At 55.2% G+C, this 20,523-nt stretch overlaps 1 protein-coding gene across 4 annotated transcripts in view; it reads right to left on the bottom strand.

The window, feature by feature from the left end:
• NTN1 (netrin 1) overlaps positions 1–19,994 on the bottom strand; it is a 174,447-nt gene extending 154,453 nt beyond the window's left edge. The window contains exons 1-2 of one of the 4 annotated variants that reach the window (XM_045797266.2): positions 19,914–19,994; positions 4,637–5,718 (exon numbers count right to left, since the gene is read on the bottom strand). In XM_045797266.2, the coding sequence (XP_045653222.1) occupies positions 4,637–5,654 (1,018 nt within the window). In that variant the 5' untranslated portion in view covers positions 5,655–5,718; positions 19,914–19,994. Of the gene's footprint in view, positions 1–4,636; positions 5,719–6,186; positions 6,435–6,469; positions 6,531–19,913 lie in introns of those variants that run through there. The other 3 variants (XM_045797265.2, XM_045797267.2, XM_045797264.2) reach the window with 3 other exon arrangements.
• Positions 19,995–20,523: the final 529 nt, after the last annotated feature.

Here is a 20,523-nt window from a genome sequence, read left to right as displayed (position 1 = left end):
AGAAAGTATTTAAACCCTCTTCACTTATATTCCCAACTCCCAGCTCCCACTAGGCCTGATGGCTAAAATGAACGATGATTTTTTTAAGATTTTATTTATTTGACAGAGAGAGAGAAAGAAATAAGAGAGCGAACACAAGCAGGGGGAGAAGCAGACGGAGAGGAAGAAGCAGGCTCTCCGCTGAACCGGGAGCCCAATGCCGGGCTCGACCCTGGGACCCTGGGATCATAACCTGAGCCGAAGGCACATGCTTAACCGACTCCCCCAGGCGCCCCTGAAGGATGATTTCTTACATACAACTTCATATTGATATATGTATGAACATAATTAATACAATATAACATAATCAACACAACTAGGGACCCATCTCCAATTCTAGCAGAAGTAACAGGTTGTTCCAATTCTCTCCCATATGTGGATATGTAACCTCCATCCACCCACCAACTCATCCATCCATCCGTCCATTCTCTGTGGAGTCCGCACAAAGGATACAGTAAGACAAAGCATAAACATCCAGCTCCACCACCTACTAACTAAATGGCTTTGGGAAAACCATTGTAATGTCTCTAGGTTATGGTTTTCTCATCTGTAAAATAAGTGCAATCATACTGCGTATTATTAGCATGGTTGCAATGATTAAATGACTAACACGAGTGCTTGGCAAAAAAATAAGCTCTCAAGACTTAACCACCATAATGATGATAATTATGATAATTACTCAAACTATAAAAACACTCACTGATCTACAGCTATGTGCCAGGCTCTAGACTAAGCAGCAAATAATTTTAGCCTTCTGATTTTGTACGAGTCTTTGGTGGGGCGTTGGATTTCTCACGGCAACACCTCCAATACAACCCCTCTCTCCTGCTGGGGATGATGGTAGGGCAAAGCGCGAGAGCCATTTGCAGCAATGAGGACCCCCCCTCTCCCAAAGCCATGTTTAAACAATTACCAGCATTATGTTCCAGGTACCCATGACCATAGGAGGCCAGCCCAGCACGGAGCTCATCTTGCAGAGACGTCTTTTGTGTGGGTTTTGGGTTTCAGCTGGGCAATGCAAAGCCATAGAGTGAGTCGCAAAACGAGTTTTCATAAGCTCACCCTGTCACAAACCAGGCAGGGGTTCATGCTGACATCCCCACAGTAAGATTAAACAGCATGCTTCGTCAGGCACTAAATACTAACACAGCTCCAACGTCAGGGGGACACTGATTAAAACTGATGCCAATAATTTATGAAACACAATATGGTCTTCAGATGCTCTTTTGAAAAAAAAAAAGAAGCTGGGGGGGGGGGGGGAGAAAGGGCCTAGCAACCCAGGTGGTTTAAAACTGTTCATGCATTTTCCCTTGAACGTACACATACCCCCACCATGCATGGATGCTTCTTTACGCGATGAATGTAAACGCACATGTGTGTAAGAGCATTCGAGCACTGCTGATACATATGGGCGGAAGAAAGTCTTTAGTTATTCCACTGAGAGCTGTCGAGGCTGTAACGTTATACACGGTCTTGTCTTTCATATTGTTTTGAGGGGTTTTTTCCATCCAGAAGAAATCCAAAATTGCATTTAAAATAAAATTGGGCTTTACGAAAAGTTCACATTTATCCCGTAGAGAACTCAACCTTGAAAAGGCACCAAAAAGAAAGCTTGCCCAAAGAAAACCTATAGGATGTATGCACTTCTTAGCAATCCGAAAGCACCTCGGCCCTGTGCAGAACCGCGTAGTCAAATGATAATATCCATGTCTTTTTAAATTTTTGGAGGTTTTTTTTTTGGGGGGGGGGGTATGGGAATTAACGTAGGGAAGGATGCTATTTTAGTCTGTTATAAATCACTGTCTCATTATTTTATAAAGGCAAAAACAACATAGCACAGTGATAATGCTTCGTTTTTTTTAAATCGACGAATTTTTGGAATTAAAAAGCATCCTTCTTTACCTTGCCTTCATTGTAAATAATCTGGGGAGCCTGACTTTATATGTCAACAGTGTGAAATTCACAAGATGGGATTATGTTGGGGGGGAAAATCTGAGCCGCTGATAGTACAAAAGTTAGTGTGTGAAGGATTTATTAATGCTTTTTTTCCTACCACAGTGCCCTGTAGTGTCTCCGAACACCTGTCAAATACTAATTCATTCACATATCTCCACTCCAGGGCCTTTTCATAAAAAGCTCGACCTTTAATTGTAAATCACTTCTAAATTGTCTTTGCCGGCTTTCTCTTTTGCGGAATGATGGAAAAATCACTAAGACTTCAATTAAGACTTTATGGGAACTTCAACCTGACGTTCCCGGGGCTGTAGCTACAAGATATCAGAACATCTATTCAAAAAGGAAACTATAAATAACTTTAACTTAGTTGAATTGGCTTTGCTTTTATGAGATGACTGAATAATTGGCAAGATTTAAAGATACTTTAACTACCGAGAATTAAAATAACTTCAGGAAAAACCAGAAAATATTGTTAGCCGATTATTTGTCATGCAGATTATGTATTTATTAGGCCTAATTAAGCTTTTTGAACAAAAAACACATACTAATTACATTAGTTAATATGTTGATTGCTCAATTTGGCTGTAAAAAAAAAAAGCAGTCAATCCAATTTGTGCACATAGTTAATGCTTTGGTCAAAAGACAAAATCCTAAACTACAGAGATTATTTCAAGTGCATGACCATTGTTGCAACACGTACGGGTTACGTGTCCACATCCAAAGTGACAGGGAGGGATGGGGGTGGGTGGTGAATCGGAACAATACCGAGGCTAAGACGAATCTTCAAGCCAGTACAATGTTACCACAAGGTCCAGTTCATTCACCACAATGTATTCACTTGCATTTGTCCAATTAGACCCTGCTGTTGACAACCCAGAAGATATCTTTCATATGCACATGCAAACTAAAACTGATAGCAAAACCATGGGAGGCCCTTTAAATGTCAATAAAGGGGTTTTACGCACAAAAGGAAGCAAAGAAAAGAGGGAGCGGGAAAGAGAAGGGATGGGAAAAACCAACATTTCTAAAGGAATGGAGCAGATCAAAGCAATTTTATTCTCAAAGACCACTAAAGTCAGGGTGGGACCCACTAGCTCGCTGCGGAATCCTGCAAAGTCTCTTCAAGCTGGCAACCCGTTCAGTCCCTTAAATGAGGGGGATGAACAATTAGGTCTGCAAAAGCGGGACCCGGTGCAAAAAATGGAGGCCTACGCCAAGCAACAGGAGGCTCCCCGCTCTGCAGCCCAGGACGCCTGACTGGGCCTCAGTGCCCACCCGGCTCTCCAAGACATGTTTTCCATTCGCTTGCTCAGAAGTCTGCATCCACAGTCATGAGGCACAAACTATTCGACAACAACATGACACAATTAATCAGAACCAGACCTCAAAACGTGTGTTTGTGGGGACCAGCACACTTAGCAATGTGCCTCCGACCGGGGAAGAGACTGAAGAAACCCGCGCTGGCTGCCTGGGGTGGGGGGAGGGTGGAATGGCTATATGTTCACAAAAGATGAACACCCAATGGCCTTACTTAGGGACTAAATACTTTTCATTAAAATAGAACGTGGGACTTGGAAATTTACATCTCATACTAGAATTCTCTGGCATTTGCCTTCCACTCCCCCCCCCCCATTTTGTTGTTTGGTTTGGTTTGGTTTGTTTTCCTGGGGAGAAACTGATGCCTGAGAGTTTCTACAGAAGCGAAGTTGTACAATTCAGAAATGGAACAGATCTCTCTCTCCCCACTTTTTTTTAGCCTCATTTCTGACCCAACAGTATTCACCAGAGCTGGTTTTGCCAGATTTCTTTCAGGACTTGAAACCCCATTATAAAAAACGAGAAGCTGGACCGTTGGGTTAATTCAAACCTCTTCCATTTCACCTACCCCTGACGCTAACAACATACACACACGAAAAAATGTTGATATACTTTTTGGGACCATGACTGAATTATTTTAAAATAATTACTAAACTCTCCTTTGTGATCTGTAGATAGTAATTAATTTAAATCACATCATTCTTTTGCTAACACAAATACGCTGTTCAAAAGGGGTGGGATTTTTTTTTTTTTTTCCCAAACCATAAAAGACAAATAGAAGGTAAGGGAGTGATACATTCGTCGGGTGCCGAACTGGTCCCAAACTGCAAATCCCTCTGCCATCTCCCAAGGGATTTGTGGTTGGGAAGCTGGAACTTCCCGGGAACCGGGCCGGGGTTCCCAACTGCGCGCCCAGCTGCAGCCCTGGGAAAGGAGGGGGGAGGGCGGGGAGGGTAAGGCAATGCATGTTTGCAGTTGAGTCCGGAGTCAGGGGGACCAGTCAGCAAGTTTTCTGCAAAACCCTCTCCCCCGAAGCATTTCTCATGCTTCCTGGCTTCACAGAGCTCCCTGTGCGCATATCCGAGTGGCCAAGGCCCGCGCCACGCGAGCCCGTGAACCCGCTCTCAGCCCTCCCCGACCCGGGATGTCCCGGAATGCGCCTCCCACGGTCCACTCCACATCCACGCGGCAAGCGGTCCTCGCGTGCGGCCGCCGCAGGCGCTTTCGGACACCCGCGGCCGCGAGGCCCTCGCAGCCGCCGCGCCTCCACCCCCCTCCCCGCCCGCCGCCCGCCGCCCGCGTCGCCGCGGCGCCCCCCACTCACCCACGCACTCGTTGGCCTCGCGAGCCGTGGCGCGCTGCCAGGGCCGGTCGTAGTGGAACGGCTTGCAGCGGTCGCACTCCGGGCCGGCCGTGTTGTGCCTGCAGTCGCACACCAGGCTGTCGTCGCGGTCGCGCACGCAGCGGGCAGCGTGGCCGTTGCACTTGCAGCGGCCGCCCACCTGCAGGTCGGACACAGCGTAGAAGTACGAGTCGCGCGCCAGCTCCGAGTCGTCCTCGTTCTCGTCACCGAACGTGTGCAGGCGGCTGAAAGCCACGCGGATGTCAGTGGCCGTGACCCAGTCCTGCAGCACCGGCGAGTTGTCGAAGTCGTGCGCCGAGGGCCGCCCGTCCAGCGTGCTGAAGGCGATGAGGCCGCCCGAGAGCGGGCGCATGTCGGTGTGCGAGTCGGTGCACACGGCCTCTTGCTCATTCTGCTTGGTGATGGGCGCGCGGTGCGGCCGGTTGTACATCTTGCGGCACTGCGTGGAATAGAACTGGAAGGGCACCCACGTGCGCCCGTAGTCCATGGACTTGTAGATGGCCATGGACTCAGGCCGCGGCGAGCAGAACTGCAGGCTCACGTAGGTCACCTCGAACTTCTTGCCGAGCGACAGCGTGAGCGTGACGTTGTGCGGGAACTGCAGGTAGTTCTCGGACTGCCAGCACGTCAGGTTGTGCGGGTTGTTGAGGTCGGTGAGGAAGGCTGGCGGGTGCGCCTTCTTGGGGTCGGACGCGTTGCAGAGGTGGCAGGAGCGCAGGCGTTCCTCGCCGCGCTCGCTCACCACGCAGTAGCGCGCCGGGGGCCGGCCACAGGTGCTGGACACGCGCACGTCCTTGCCGAAGGCCGCGTTGACAAAGTCGGGGATGCAGCGGCGCGGGTGGCCGTTCTCGTCCGAGCAGGGGTCGGGCTGCGCTGCCTGGCCCGAGAACATGCTGAGCCCGGGCCCGCCGCGCACCGCGCCCACCAGGCACGCCACCGCCGCCAGCGCCGCCAGCGCCTCCCACACTGCGCGCATCATGCTGCGTCCAGCTTGCCCCGGCCCCGCAGCGCCGAGGAGTCGGTCCGCCCGCCGCAGAAGGCGCCTGAGGAGAGAGGGGAGCTGCGCTCAGCCAGCCCGCCCCGCGCCCTCCACTCCCTGGCGGGCGGCGGGCGGCGAGCTGGGGAGCGGGCGAACGCCCGGCTTCCGCGGCACCAACCCCGCGGCCGGCCGCCCACCTCGCTGCCCACAGTCCCGGGGGGCAGGCGAATCCCGAGGGGTCCCCCGAGCCCGCACCGCCCGCGCCCGTTCTTCCTGACCGGGAGGCGAGCCGGGGCCGCGGGCGAACGCTCGGCTTCCCGGCCACCGCCGCCTCCACGCCGCCCGAGGGGGGCATGCCCGCGCCCGCCTGCCGGTCCGCAGGCAGCCCACCTAGCGCCCCGAACCTCGGCGCGGGACAGCGCGGGGGCCCGCCAGCCCGCACGGCCCCGCGCCCCTTCCTCCCGCAGCCCGGGGTCCCTCCGGGCTGGCCCAGATCGCGTCCCCGCCGCAGAGTCCGCGCTCGGGACTTTACCTCTGGCGAGGGCAAAAGAGAAAGAAAAGTTTGCCCGGCCCCGGCCGGGAGCCCGCGCGCCGGACGGCGGAGAGCCTCTCGCTCGCGGCCAGCAGGCGCGTCCTGCCTCAGCGCGGGCTTGCCAGCTCCATGCCCGGCGCGGCCGCCGCTGCCCCAGCCCCGGCCCCGGCCGCCGCCGCCGCCGCCTCGCTTGCCCGAGTGACGACGCGGCCGCCCGGCTCCCGCCGCTCCCGCCGCGCTCGGAGTGCTGCCCAGCCCGCGCCCGGGGCGCACACACACTCACGCTCGCTGGCGCGCACTCACACACGCACGCACGCCCCCGAAGGCTCCGCCGCCGCCGCCGCCGCTCGCGCCGGGAGTGGGGGGCGGAGGGGAGCGCGGGGGCGGGGGGCGGGGCCGCCGGGCGGGGCGCCGGCCAATAACGTCGGCGAGCAGCCGCCCGCTCGCGAGCAAAGTTTTAACCCCGGGAAAGAAGAAAGTTAAAGGGAAGCGGCCCGGGACGCGGAGCGAGCGGGAGCGCGAGCGGGTGGGAACCGGGGAGCCCGAAGAAGGGCGGCAGAGACAAAGAGAAAGCGAGGAGAGCGCCCGGGGAAACCCCGGAGAGGGGGCTGGGCCCGGCGAGCACCCCACGGAGGGAGGAGGGGCCGGCCGGGGACTGTCAGCCTCGCCCCGGCCCCGCGCTGCCCGGGGAGCCCCGCAGGTTTCCGCCGGCCCCACGCCCGGGGGAGCGCGCGGCCGGGGGGGGGGGGGGGAGGGGACGACGTGCTCCCTCCTGGTCCCAGCCAAACACATCTGTGTTTGTTTTCTTTGCTGCGCCGAGGTCGGGCCTTCCTCCAACCCGGCCTGATGGCCCCGGTGGCACCGCGCACAGGGCCGAGTCCTCGTGGGCAGACAGCCGGGAATTGGGAGGAAGAGGAGTGGGGGGGGGGGGGAGGTAACCTCTGCCTGCTCACCTCTTCTTCCTGAAGCCCACCGGAGCGGGCGAGAAGGGGCCGCTACCCTGCCCCCCTCCCCCACGGTCGTCACCCTACGGTGGGCCTGTGTGCCGGGAATGGGGCTCCTTGCGTCCCGGGGATGCTGTGTTGGGCTGGAGGCTGAAGACGGTAAAGCAGCCCGACGGGTCCGCGGGCCTCAGGCTGAAAGCAGCTCAGCCCTCCCCAGGTCCCCTGAGGCGGGCTCGCATTTTCAAGGGTGCTCTGCCCCGCACTAGCTCATGCGAGCCTCGCTACAGCTTTGCAAAGTAGGTCTTAAGTCCATTTTGCAGATGAAGAAACTGAGGTCAGAAGCCTGCCTAACATCGTCCAGCTAGCAAACATGGATCTAATCCGGGAATAGAAACCAGGACTCCTTCCTCTCCTCGTCCTCAAGTGGGTAATAATCCCCCCCAGTTATAGTCTCACGAGGCCTCCTTGGGGCCACCCAGCTTCTCCTTCCTGCCTCATTCTCTGCCACCTTAACCAAAGGACTGAGGATGGTGACAGCATCCTTTGGCTATCCTGCAGGGCAGCCAAAGCGCTTTGGGGGCAGAATACACTGGGCTGAGAGTTTGAAACTCAATCCCTGTTGGTTTGTTACTTTTAGATGAGTGATCGAGTCATAAATCTGGACTGAAAGCCCAGGGTTCTGGTTCTGGCCCAAGAGCCGACTTGCTGTTATTATCTCCATCAAGTGTCTCCTTTTGTCTCACTGGCATTCTCATGAACTGTGAGAATCTAGAAGAGGCCTCAGGGCTCGTTTGGCCCAGCTCAGTCTCCTTGGAAAACCGCCTTCCCCAGCCTCCCTGAGAGAGGGCCACCCAAGCCAGCTCTTCCAGGGATGGGAGTTCACCACAGCCCCAGGAAATACATGCATTCTCCTTGCGCGACAGACAGCCCAGATTCATCCTCTCCCCTAGGGGAACGCTTCAGCTTTGCCTTCTCCGTGCCATTTACCACTCCCTACACTGTTTATTTCTGCCTTGTGGCAGAGAGGATTCTCGGTGACTTACGAGCTGCTTAACACATGGCAAAATAACATCAATTAGACAGTGCGGTGCGAGGAGGCAGAGGGGAGGTTTAACTCTTGTGGGCTGGGAGATGCGAGGGCCATGTTGAAAGCATGGCCGTGAGGAGTAATGCTTCGTAGCCAGAGTGTGTGGCCTTGGCGAGTTTTGCATCTCTCTGTGCTTTGCTTTCCTCGTTTTGGAAACGGGGACAATAGTATCTGTCTCATAGGGTTGTGAGCGTCAAATCAGGTAGCCCATAGGAAGACTGTAGCTTCTAATACGTGGACACACATATTGCACTTCCATAATCTACATGAATTAAGTGTACATATAAATATTTATAAAGCCAGGCACATAGCAAGTGGATGTAGCAATGCCCATCGCGAACACTAAGTTGCCAGATCTTTACAGATATTTAAAATAATTTAGGGGCGCCTGGGTGGCTCACTTGGTTAAGCGTCTGACTTCTACTCAGGTCATGATCTCAGGGTCCTGGGACCGAGCCCCACGTCCAGCTCTGTGCTCAGCGAGGAGTCTGCTTCTCCTTCTCACTCTCCCTCCGTGCTCTCCCTCCCTCTCTCTCTTTCTCAAATAGATATAGAAAAAAAATTTTTTTTAAAGATTTTTATTTATTTATTCGACAGAGAGAGAGACAGCCAGCGAGAGAGGGAACACAAGCAGGGGGAGTGGGAGAGGAAGAAGCAGGCTCATAGCGGAGGAGCCTGATGTGGGGCTCGATCCCATAACGCCGGGATCACGCCCTGAGCCGAAGGCAGACGCTTAACCGCTGTGCCACCCAGGCGCCCCTAGAAAATATTTTTTAATTAAAATAATAAAATAATGTAAAGAAGAGCATTTAAGTACATGCAAAGATGTTCATGACATAGTAAAAAGGGGGGAAGCAAATTTCAAAACATGATGCCCCCCCCAAAAAACACTATGCACAGTATAAGCTCATTTTAATTTTTTTTTAAGTAAGCATAAATTTGGTTCACTGTGGTCATCTTTGAAGAGTGAGATTACAGGTGATTTTTACTGATTTTGGCTTGGGCGTTCTCAATTTTGTATGTTAGAATAAGAAAGAGAGCGAAGAGGAGAAAGAAAAACCAGGTGGAGGGAAATGGGACCAAAGCAAGAATGCTCCCCGGAAGGCCCTGTTCACGTCCTGCGGGTGGGCCACAGATTTGTCCCTGAGCTGTCCAGCAGCCAAAATGAAAAGGAAACCATGCCAGTTACACGATTCCCAGTGTCCAAGAGATAAAAACACACGCACCTATTACTCAAGAAAATTACAACTATTCTTGGTACTAAGATCAGACAGGGATTTCTCCCGGGGCTTAGGGGGGCCATAAAGGGAACACGGTGTGTCGTACCGAACACACTTCCTCAAGAACATCCCCACAGCGGTGACAGCAGCGAGCTCCGTGGGATGGTTTCTGTGTGATGGCCCGAGCTAGAAGCTGGTGGCCTCACACTGAAACACAAGGCAGGGAAAGCCAGCCTGGCCAGCACAGGTCTGCAACAGGCAAATCAGGGTGCCCAGCTTACTGCTCACCCCACTTGGGTCTGTTTTGGGGTTATCTCCAAGGTTAAGTCTCCAAGCCTTCCTCCTGCTATGTTGTTTCTGTCCGCAACGATTTTTTTTTAATTTTTTATTTCTTAAGTAATCTCTTCACCCAAAGTGGGGCTCGAACTCATGACCCCGAGATCAGGAGTTGCGTGCTCTACGCACCAAGCCAGCCAGGCGCCTCTGTCTGCAGCACTTTTGGGGGTTGTGGGTGGCAACAAGTTTGGAGCTGGAGGGAAGCTTCTCTCTGACTTCCGTGTTGCCAGCTGAGCTCAGGCCCGTGGTCTGGGGGTGGGGGAGGGGGCACTTTGCACTTTTATTATGATCACTTAGGTCTAAGCGTATCTTCTTTAGCAGTTCCTGGTGGGCAGGACTGTCACCTTGTATCCTGGAGGTCTGGAACATTCTGGGACACGGCAGAACTCGTCTACCTCCATTCAAATCCCACCTCCCTGCCACTAACACAGTTCATGCAATTCCAGCCCCCGCGAGGCAGCCCAGACCAAAGATCTGCCTCTTCCAAGTTTTGCAATCAGCCCTCTATCATCCTTCAGTTTTATCCGTTAGGCAAAAATGTCTCCAGCTCTTTCTGTGAGTTCTCACAGGACAGTTTTCTGGCCACTTGGCAGCCTCTCCCAATGCCCTTTCGTTTGTCAGTGTCCCTCCCGAAAGCATACTGGCCTCTGAGGGGACAAATGAAAAAAACAGATGTCCAAGTGTTGTGAGAGCTTCTCAAAGTGGGGGTTATAAATACACACCCGAAAAGGCACGTCGGGCTCCAGCAGCAGGATCCTCGGCACAAACAGAAGTTCAAAACACAGCAGTGTCACTCTTGGATGAGAAAGCAAATTCCCAGGTGTTTCTGCAAGCAATGTGTTGGGGGGGGGGTCCGCCATTCTTGGCACCCAGCCTTACCTGGGAAGCCTGAGGATCACTTTAGGAAGAGCAGAATGTGGGCCTTTCAAGAAAATTTAGAAGGAGGCAGAGGAGGAGCGGGAGGAAAGCCAGAAGACTCAGGTGCCCTAGATGCCAACAGGGAAGTTTCAAGGAAGGTGGGGTGGTGAGCCGTGTCACATGCCTTCAAGGTCAAGATAAGATCTGAAACAACTCCTTTGGATTTGAACAAGGAAGTCACTGGTGACCTTGGCTAGCAGGGGCAGAGGAGCGGTGGGGACAGACGCCAGACCGCCTCAGGTCATGAAAGTGGGGACAGCACGTGTAGACAGTGTTCAAAGTGTGGAAACAAGTGGCAGGAAAGAGATGGGGTGATAGGAAGGAACGGAAGGAGAGAGGTTGAAGACAGAGCTAGCCTTGTAGAATTGACCGTCAGGTGCCAAAGTGCCTCTTGTCTCAGTGGAACAGGAAGTGGCAGCATCTTCTGAGAGCAGAGGGAGCAGGTGGGAGCATTGGGGGTTCAAGGCGGGCGAAAGCTTGATTGGGTCACTATGGAGGAGAGCCTGATGCTTGCTGGCCAGAACTCAAGATCCTGCTGTTTGGGGACCATCTATGAGAAAGCAAGCTCCAACCGTCAAAGTCACAGCCCCCCACCACCACCCCAGCGGGGCTTAGCAGCCCCTCTGTAGACCCTGAGAAAGCAGGACCACTGGATTAATCTAGAGTTGCAGGTTTCTTCCAGGACGTAGGACAGAAGGGGAAGAGGGGGTGGCTGCTGGGCTGGACCACGGAAGCAAGGCTAAAGAGAGAAGACGTAAAGACAGGACATGGAGAGAACAGGAAACTGAGCCCAGGGTTCTCGAACTGTGCTGTCCAATGCAGTAGCCAGTAACCACCGTAACTATTTCAATTTTGGCTTGAATGAATCAAAATGAAATAAAATTAAAGGTTCCTCCGTTAACCCTCACTTGGACGATAAAGAACATTTCTATCATCCCGGAAAGTTCTATTGGATAGAGCTGGTCTAGAAGATTCAGGAAGACAAAAGAGGTGTGGTGAGTAGCCGAGGAGATCATGGTCTCAAACTAGAGTCCAAAGGGAAGATTCCAGAAGGGGATCAGCTCTGGGTGATGACGAGGCTGGCTGAGGACAAGAGGGGGCTTCCTGCTGGGACGCCAAGGTGAAGGGGACTGGGCGTAAGGAGGTCCCGGTGCCGGACGGTCTGCCCACCTGGGACTTAAAGGCACACAGGACCAGCCTCAGGACTTGGGGCAGGAGGAAGCCTGAACCAGGGGCTGGTGTCTTCAAAGAAAAGGAGCATGACCTAGATTGTGGGGTGTGAGGTGTGGGGTTGAGATTTGGAAGAGGAAATTCTGGAATCTGATGCAGGCATCTGGCCTCCCCACAAGGGTCAGGGTGGCCTGCTTCGATAGTGTTTCTCTAGGAAACAGGAAGAACTGGACGCAGGCAAACCATGATTCCAAGTCCCCTGGAGCTGACCTCGTGTGACCTTGAGCAAGGGACTCTGCCCATCTCGCGGTGAAACGGGGATCATCACACTTACTGTCTAGGCTTGTGAGACTGATTAAAAAATGCATGTGAAAAGAAAGAAGTTGGCCCCGCAGAGGATAGTTTAGGGGTTTTTTGGACCTTGGGTTTTTTAGTCTCAAAATCCCCAGATCCAGTTCCCACATCCCTCACCCTGGAAGAATGAGGGGCATCCCCTCATTTCCAGGATGCGAGGGCCCAGCTCACCCCATAGGCCTCATGGAGGCTTGCTCAAGGTGATCCCATTCCCTCGGCAGGATTTCGGGAGCTGGGACTGTTTGGGGAAGGGTTTTGGAGCGTGGCAGAAGGGGCCTGTATAGTGTGGAGGGTTTCTGGAGGTTTCCCCATCCATTTCCTCGGTGTCCTGGATGGTCCTCACCTCCAGCTCGGGCCGCCCCTGTTGCTGGCTTCTTGCTGAGGATTCAGGACTTGGGCACAGAAGCCCAGACAAACCCCAAATCCAGCAAATCCTTTAATCTACCAGGGCTCTTTGAAGGGGTGAAAATGCCTGTGGATAAGGGGAACCAGCCCATGTAATTTATTTTCATTTGCAAAAACCTTTTGACAAGGTCCCACCCTGAACGCTATTAAAGAAAATGCTTCACCGTGGGGGGAAGCTTTGTCAGGGATGGAAGGAAACAAAGAGTTCACATACAGGGACGGTTCTCTGGGTGGAGAAAATGGGGGGGGGGGGCGCCTCTGAGCCCAGAGATGGGGTTCAGCTCATTCAACACTGACGTGAGCTCTGAAGGAGAGCGTCGTATCAGGGAATCCTACAAGTGCAGCAGTGATTTTAAGAGGTAGTGTAGCCAGGCTGGGGACACAGACAGGGTTAGCAGAAGGCGATGTTTCTGGGGAGAAATAGCCTGACCATTATAGGGCTAAAGGTTTTCAGTTGCAATTGAAAAATGCTATTTGAGGGCCCAAATACGGGCTGTTTCCTGATGATTGTTTCTCCACAGAGGTGCTGTTCACATTTAGGGCCAGAAAATTCTTCACTAGACAGACCGGTCCTATGCCACTGTGGGGCATTTAGCCCCCCTGACCCCTGCCTGTTAAATGCCAGTGGGTCCCCCCGCCCACACTCACACACCAGTCATTCCCATCCCTGGAAAATAGCTCCTCACATGCATACATCCCCCCCCAGAAGAGTCTCCCACCCCGCACTCCATTCTGATCTACCTGAAATTTAGCCTAATGTGCCACTAAGCATCTCCCCCCTCCATACACACACAAAGAAAAAAGCTAAGTAAATTCTCAGAAAGAGAATTGGAAATGAAACAGGATACATTAATGTTTAGGATCTTCTGGGACGTTCTAGTGCTCGTATCTCAAAATGCTTGTGGAGGTGGAGATGGCCGGGACAAGAGTAACTGGATGGTCGTAAGTGCCGGGAACATAAATAAAGCGGAGGAGGGGACGGGGAGTGCCAGGAGGCAAGGTGCATCTTACACAAGGTACTGGGGTGGGGGGTGGGGGTTGCCTCTCTAAGAAGGATCTAGAGTGAAGTGAGGAAGGGAGCTGTGGGGCTGTGGGGGTTGGGGAGGGGGAGAAACGTGCCTTCCAGGCACCAAAGACAGCAAGTGCAAAGGTCCTGAGGCAGAATTTGACTTGCCAAGGAACAGGAAGGAGGCTAGCTTGATGGGGGCTTGGGGAGCGAGATGGGGAGCAGTAGGAGATGAGGTCAGAGAGGTGAGTGTCGTCAGGGTACACACAGTCTCACAGACTTGGATAAGGAATGAACACTTCGGGATCCATCCTGGGGACCCGTAGCTCTTAATTCCCCATTGTTACCCTGACTGTTGAGGGAGGAATCATGTCTTCTCCCTGTGAATCCCCAAGTGTCTCATGTGTTCCAGGCACAGAATAGGAATGCACTACAAATTCATGACAATTAAGTAATTAAAAACCACAGAATTATGGACAACTGGTGATGGTGACCAGCTGTGGCAGGCGGAAAAATGCGCCCCGCCCCCAAGATTATTCATGTCTCCATCCCTGGAACCTGTGAATGTGGCCTTAGATGGCAAAATACGGTCTTTGCTGCCGTGACTTGGTTAGAGACCAGGAGATGGGAAGATCACCACGGATTATCTGGGTGCACCCTAAATGCCATGCCAAGTGTCCTTCTAAGAGAGTGGCAGAGGGAACGCTGACAAGACAGAGGAGGAGAAGGCCACGTGAAGACACAGGCAGAAATCACAGGGATGCAGCCACAAGCCAAGAAGGCCAGCGGCCATCAGTGGTCACCAGAAGCTGCAACAGGCAAGGAGGCAGGGATACTGATTTCTAACTTCCGGCAAATCCTACAGCTGCTAGAATTAAAAGGGTCCCCTTTGCACTGTAAAAGGTGACCTTAGGGGTACAAGAAAGGAGCAAAGTACGGGACACAAACGTGCTGGTCCTGGAATGTTCCTGAAGTCCTCTTCTCGGGAGCAAGGACCACGTCTGGCTGTTCCCTCCCTCCCACAATGCTGAGCGGAGCATCTCCCGCATCCACTTGCCCAGAGCTTGCTGTTTGTATTGAGGTGTTGTAAACCCTCTCTTCTGGAAGCTGGGATTCCAACCCCTTTATAATTCCGTCCAGAAGGAAGTCCATGGTCTCCCGAGCATTTGAGAGAAGAGGAGTCACAGTACCAGGGGACTCCAGTCCACGGGGAAGCCACAATGTCTTCACTTTGAAGTGTTTGTCCGCCGAGGTCACGTGTCTTCTGTTCTTCTAGGAACCACAGATAAGGGTGCTTGAAAGAATGGGAGATCCTGGACATTGTTCCTCTGGGACGTCACAGCTGACGGTGGACTCGATCCCAGCCACCACTGAGGGATGCGGGACAGGCCCCACCCAAATTCCCGGAGAAGAGGAGGAGCCCTTCCAGAACGTCCATCTATTGCTCCCCAGGTTGCAAAAGAAGCTGAGGCACGGAGGCTGAGCGAATTGCCCAGGAGCTCATGTTCCTCAAGATGGCTCTGTGAGTCATCAAAGTAGGTGGCGGGTCGCCTGTTCAACCGAACTCAGGGAAACCTGCTATATTCGATCTTGCTAACTTAGGCAGAAAAAAAAAAAATCATGACTTTGACGGAAAAAACGTTTTTCGTGACAAACGACTACATAGAAAGTTTCTCTGCCTCGAGGAATGATCTGTGAATTGCAAAAATCAACCATGCGGAAGAGCTTATCCCCCCCCAATATCAGTCAAATGAGGTATCCCTAGTCCACGTGTCACACAGGGAGAAAGTTTAGGGGACTGAATTCTAAGACGTGGTACAGGATGGAAATAGACACAGACCATTCCATGAGTCAGATTAGTGAGTGCACAGACTCATTCAACTATAACAAGGTATTAAAGGAACATGGGATGGGGGGAGGGAGGGGACCTCTCTGTCACCGATGCTGCCATGGGGCGAGGTGTAGCCACCATGCTAGCCTCCGGAAGGACACCAGAAAGTAGACACAAGGCTGCATGGACGTAACCTACCCTACGGAGCAACCCCCTAGTCTCTGGCTGAGCACACGGTCTATGGGGTGTCTCAGAGCATCTAGCTTCCTAGCCCTGCTTGCAGGGAGCACCTTGGGTGCTCGCCGGGGCAGTACTCCCCTCATGCCGCCCCCTGATCTCTGTCTGCACCTCCCTGACAGTGGGGCTATGGTGTGTCCCTCCCAAATTCCTAGGCGGAATCCCTAATCCCCAGGGTGATAGCATCTGGAGGTACCTTTAGGGAATAACGGGATAGTGAAGGGGGAGCCCTCGTGATGAAATTAATGCCCTTAGGAGAGACATGATCCTGGTCTGACCGTGTGAGAGACAGCAAGAAGTCAGTCATCAGCAATAAGAGAGCCCTCGCCAGGAGCCACGCTGGCCGGCACCTTGGTCTTGGACCCCCCGGCCTCCCAAATGGGCGAAGTAAATGTCCACAGCTCAAGCCACCAGCCAGTGGTGATTGGTTACAGCAGTGGGTAACTCACCGCACCTTTCTGAGCAGCAATCCGCTCTCCTGAAAAGCGTGGACTGTGACCTTATGCCTCCTTCCTGCCTCCCACCCTCCCTCCCCTCCTTCCATGTCTTCCATGGGTATCAGGAGTTCCAAGCCAAGAAGCCGAGGCAAGAGACCTGGAGGTGTCCGAAGCCCTAAACAGACTTGGCACATTGTAGGCACTCAAGAAACATTTACTGAATGGAACCGGGGAGGTGTGGTGGGGGGGAGCCAGGGCATCCACACGTAAGGATCGGGGACTTCCTGACGTCCAGACGCAGGTCTGGGCTTGAGGCTAGCTGGTCTAATTCAACTCTGCCTCCATCAACAGTTGTTTCCCGTGAATCCTTCACCCGAGCAAGGAAGACTCACATTGTGGGTCACGTTGGCCTCGCTCTAGAACTCGGATGATCCTTGGCAGCAACAAAATTCCATAATCTGTGACACACACGCACGCGCACACACACACACACACACACACACACAAATACCACATCTCCTGGCTCCAGAGCGGGAATCAGCCCATTTCAACGGGAGCCAAGGACCCTCCCTGGGCTGGGTGCCCTCACCCTGGGTCCAAGGGACTCAGGAGACAGCTGCCTCCTGCCTGGGCCCCCTCAGCTAAGATCTGATTTTCTCATCATCTGGATAGTCTCAGCAACTCACAGCAAAGGGATGAACCAGGCTGACCTTTCTGGAGGCTTGTTTAAAGCAGAACAATGTTTGTCTTGTCCAAACACTATGAATTACTCCAGAGAATCCTGCCCAGTTTTACAATCCACAGCTACAAACGGCTTACATAAATAGGGTCTCGTCCCCTCCTCTCTCCCCCCCGCCCCGTTTTTAACAGCTTCTCCTCCCCCCCCCACCTTCTTCCACTCTTCCAGGCCTTCCCCCTGCCCCCCTCACACCTTCTCTCCTCTGAGTCCCAGGATGGTGAAGGGGCAGGTGTTGGGTGTTTTGGGCCATAGCTCACACCTGGGTTATTGCTGGCACGGATCCGCTATGGCGGGTGGGCTGCTCTGTCCCTGGTGTGGGCAGGGGTTTGCCTTGCTAAGGGGGAGGGGTGTCTGGGCACATTTGTACTGTGTGTGGGGGGGCCTGCAGTGCACAGTGTTAGGTCCAGCTGTGAAAGCGTGTTGGTAAGAAAAGGCCCCTCGGTTTGGGGGGGTTCAATGTCCAGCCCATTCGGACCGTCCTCATCTGGTGGGGTGTTCAGCTCACCCACAGCTTTTCCTTCCTGCACATGCAGGGGATCCCCCGGTATCTCCTAGAAGTAGACCCCCCCCAACCCTCCACTTCAGGCCTCCCAAGGGGTGGGAGACAGTAAATGCTGATCGAAAGTGAAGCACAGAAACCGAGCAGGGCCATGGTCCTGGGAAAGGAGGGTCAGCTGGGGACAGAGCCCAGTTTCCTAAACTATCTCCCTAAATATAGTCCCTACACCACCTGCACCAAAATGCTTTGGGAAGCTTGTTTAAAATGCAGATTTCTGGGCCCCGCCCCAGGCCGAGGGAAGCTCTCTCTGGGGGGTAGGGCCCAGGGCTAATGCCAGAGTCTAAGAAATGCTCTCTAGCTCTAGTCCTCTGACTAAACTAGCTGCATGACCCCAGCAAGCCACTCCAGGACTCACGTTCACCATCTAAACGCGGCCCCAGACTCTTTGAAGAGTCTCTTCCAGCTCTTGGATTGTGTGGTTTCAGGGACAGCTGGGTACTAGAAACCAGAAGCAGCAAGGATGGGTGGAAGCAGACTGGGAAAAATTTTGTGGAGTCATTGAAGCTCCCAGGAGAGGTGTTGGTGAAGACCCAGACAGGTGCCAGGGGAGCATGAGGCCGGATTGGTGGTTGGAGGTGTGAGTGGTGTGCGGGATCCTTCTACTGAGGGTCGCCATTGGGAGCCAAATGCAATTTCATCTTTGCTTCGCACACAGGGAAACTGAGTCACAGAAGAGAGGAGTGACTTCCACCAGAAGCTGGTGAAGAGGCATGGGATTCCCTCCCCTATACACCCTGGGACACCCTTCTGGCAATCCCAGAAAGTCCCCTTTCCTCCCCAGCTGCTTCCCTTGTCATGCTAGCCTCTCAAGCTAGCTGAGGTTGGATCTTAGGGCCACAGCTCCTTCTAGCTCCTTCTCTTCCTTTCATGGGAGGGTCCCACTGGGCAGAAGGGCCAAGAGCCAAATCTGCCCCTCAAGGTGGACGCACGGTGAGCCCCAACAGCAGGAAAATCAAGTGCTAGAAGCGTCAACCTGAATACAGCCAAACCAGCCCTGCCCACCCGGAGACCCCACAGCCGGGCTGGGGGCGCTGTCGCTACGCGGTCCGCCGGGTCAGGGCTGCGGCTGCGGCGCACGATCCCGCTTGGCCAGAGGGCACAGGGCGCCGCCAGGAAAAGGCCCCGGCTGTCAGAGCTCGAAGACCGTTTGTGCCCAACACTGGCGGCGACCGCGGGTCGAGAGGAGGTCAGAGGATCAAGCCGCTGGAGCTCAGCTGATGCACCGAGGCAGACCCTGGGGTCCGCGCAGGAGTAGCCAGCTGGAGGCTGCGGAGGGCACGGTGTCCCCTCTCCAGGCCCCCGGGGAGACGGAGCTGATGCTGCCGGGAACCCAGAATCAAACGCCTGGTAAGGGTCGGGATTCCACGAGAGCGGGCCCTGTTTCCAACGATCTCTCTCTATGCTTGTGCACTGGATTCCATTTACAATTCGGGAGATCCAGAAGCTTGCTGCGAACCGCGGGGTTTGGGGCTGATGCTCCCCAAGCCCCAGCTCCAACGTCCGCGCCTGGAATTAGCGGCGCCTCCTAGTTTAGCATTTGATTTTCTAATCAAGCTCTTTGTCCCCTGCGGCCTTAACCCGAGCCCCCAGCTTCGCCGTCTCCCTCGACCCCCGCCTGGGTCTCGCCCTCGCCCGACTTTCCCGTCGAAGGCCCTCGAGTGAGTGATTCCCGGGAGCCGAGGCCGAGGCCGGCGGGTCCGCGGCGCGGGCCGGGGCTGTATGGAAATGGCCAGAGAAGCCGGCGGGCGCGGCGGCGATTTATTCTGGGAGTGACAGCCCCTTTGAGCGCTCAGCGAATGGCATTTTCTGTCTGTGAAAGCCTTTCTTCCCACCTCTGTTCAGATTAGCCCGGGGGATGAATGCGCCCATTATCCAGCCCGCTGACCATTCTGAAACGCCAAATTAATTACTAAGCACTGAATCAGGCGCCGGGGCCGGGGCACCGGGAGGTGTGAAAATAGCGAGCGGCTGGAGCTGGGGAAGAGGCGAGGGGCGCAGCGCCGAGAGGCCGGGTGGGGTGGCCCGGGGCGCGGGCGCGGCGGGGCCCGGGCGGGCTTGGCCGGCGGCCGAGCGCGACCTGCCGGCGTGACCCGGCGCGACCGCGGGGCGAGAGGGCTGCGCGGACCCGGCGGGCGGGGAGGCGCGGGGCGGGGGTCGCGGCTCCGGCCGGCCCGGGGCTCGCCAGGACCGCGGGCAGAGCGCGCCAAGTGCGCCGGGCGCTGGGCGGAGGCTCGGCGCTGCGCCGCGCCGCGCGCGGGTGCGGGTCCCCGAGGCGGCGCCGGGCCCCGCCGCCCCCGGACGGCCCCAGCCCGTCGCCACCCGCGCAGTCCCCGCCCCGGCGCTGCGCCGCTCCGAGGCCTTCCCCAAACTTGGGCGCCGCCCTCCGACCGCAGCCCGGACCCGAGCTCCCCGAGCGCGGGGCCGTCCCGGGCCGCCCCCCACCCCGCCCCGGGCCCCGACTCGGGCGGGCCGGACGGCACTTACCTCGCGAGGCGCCGGGCGGGAGAGGGAGGAGAGCTCTCGGCGGCTCCTTCTGGAGTGCGAGGGGCGCGGAGGAGCGCGCGCCTTTAAGACTCTTCCCCGAGACTCCGCCAGGTGGTGTCAGGCCGGCCGGGCCCGGGCGGCTCCTCACCCCCGCGGCCACCCTGCTCCCGGCCCGCCCCGGGCAGAGTCCCAGCCGCGCGCTCCCACTCCGCGCCCCGCGGCGCCGGCTCCGGCCGCGCTGAGCCGGGAGCACGGGAGGACAAGATGGGGACAGCTGGGGACCCCCGGATGCCCTGGAGGAAGCCGCTCATCCTACCCACTCTAGCTCAGGATGGCCCGGGGCTTGAAGGGATCTATTTTTGGACCGGGTGCTGGGGTGGCGCCGGGGGAGGACAGGGTTGGAAAGTCTTGTCCAAGGACGTGCGATTACGTCCCCGCTGTCATCACCTCGGGACGCGCCTGAGGTCCGTGCTAAACAGGTCCTGTCGCCCTTGATCCAAGATGGCGAGCTGACACGCCTCCCCCAATCACCGCGGACAAGACCGAAGCGATAAAACAGAGGGAGAGCTGTCGCCACTTAAAACTAGGGGGAAGTGTCATTCACACTCCT

The sequence above is a fragment of the Ursus americanus genome, chromosome 14, assembly GCF_024610735.1.
Source record: "Ursus americanus isolate L20-20 chromosome 14, mUrsAme1.1.p, whole genome shotgun sequence".
NCBI lineage: Eukaryota > Metazoa > Chordata > Mammalia > Carnivora > Ursidae > Ursus > Ursus americanus.
This window is presented reverse-complemented; position numbering and strand designations above follow the sequence as displayed.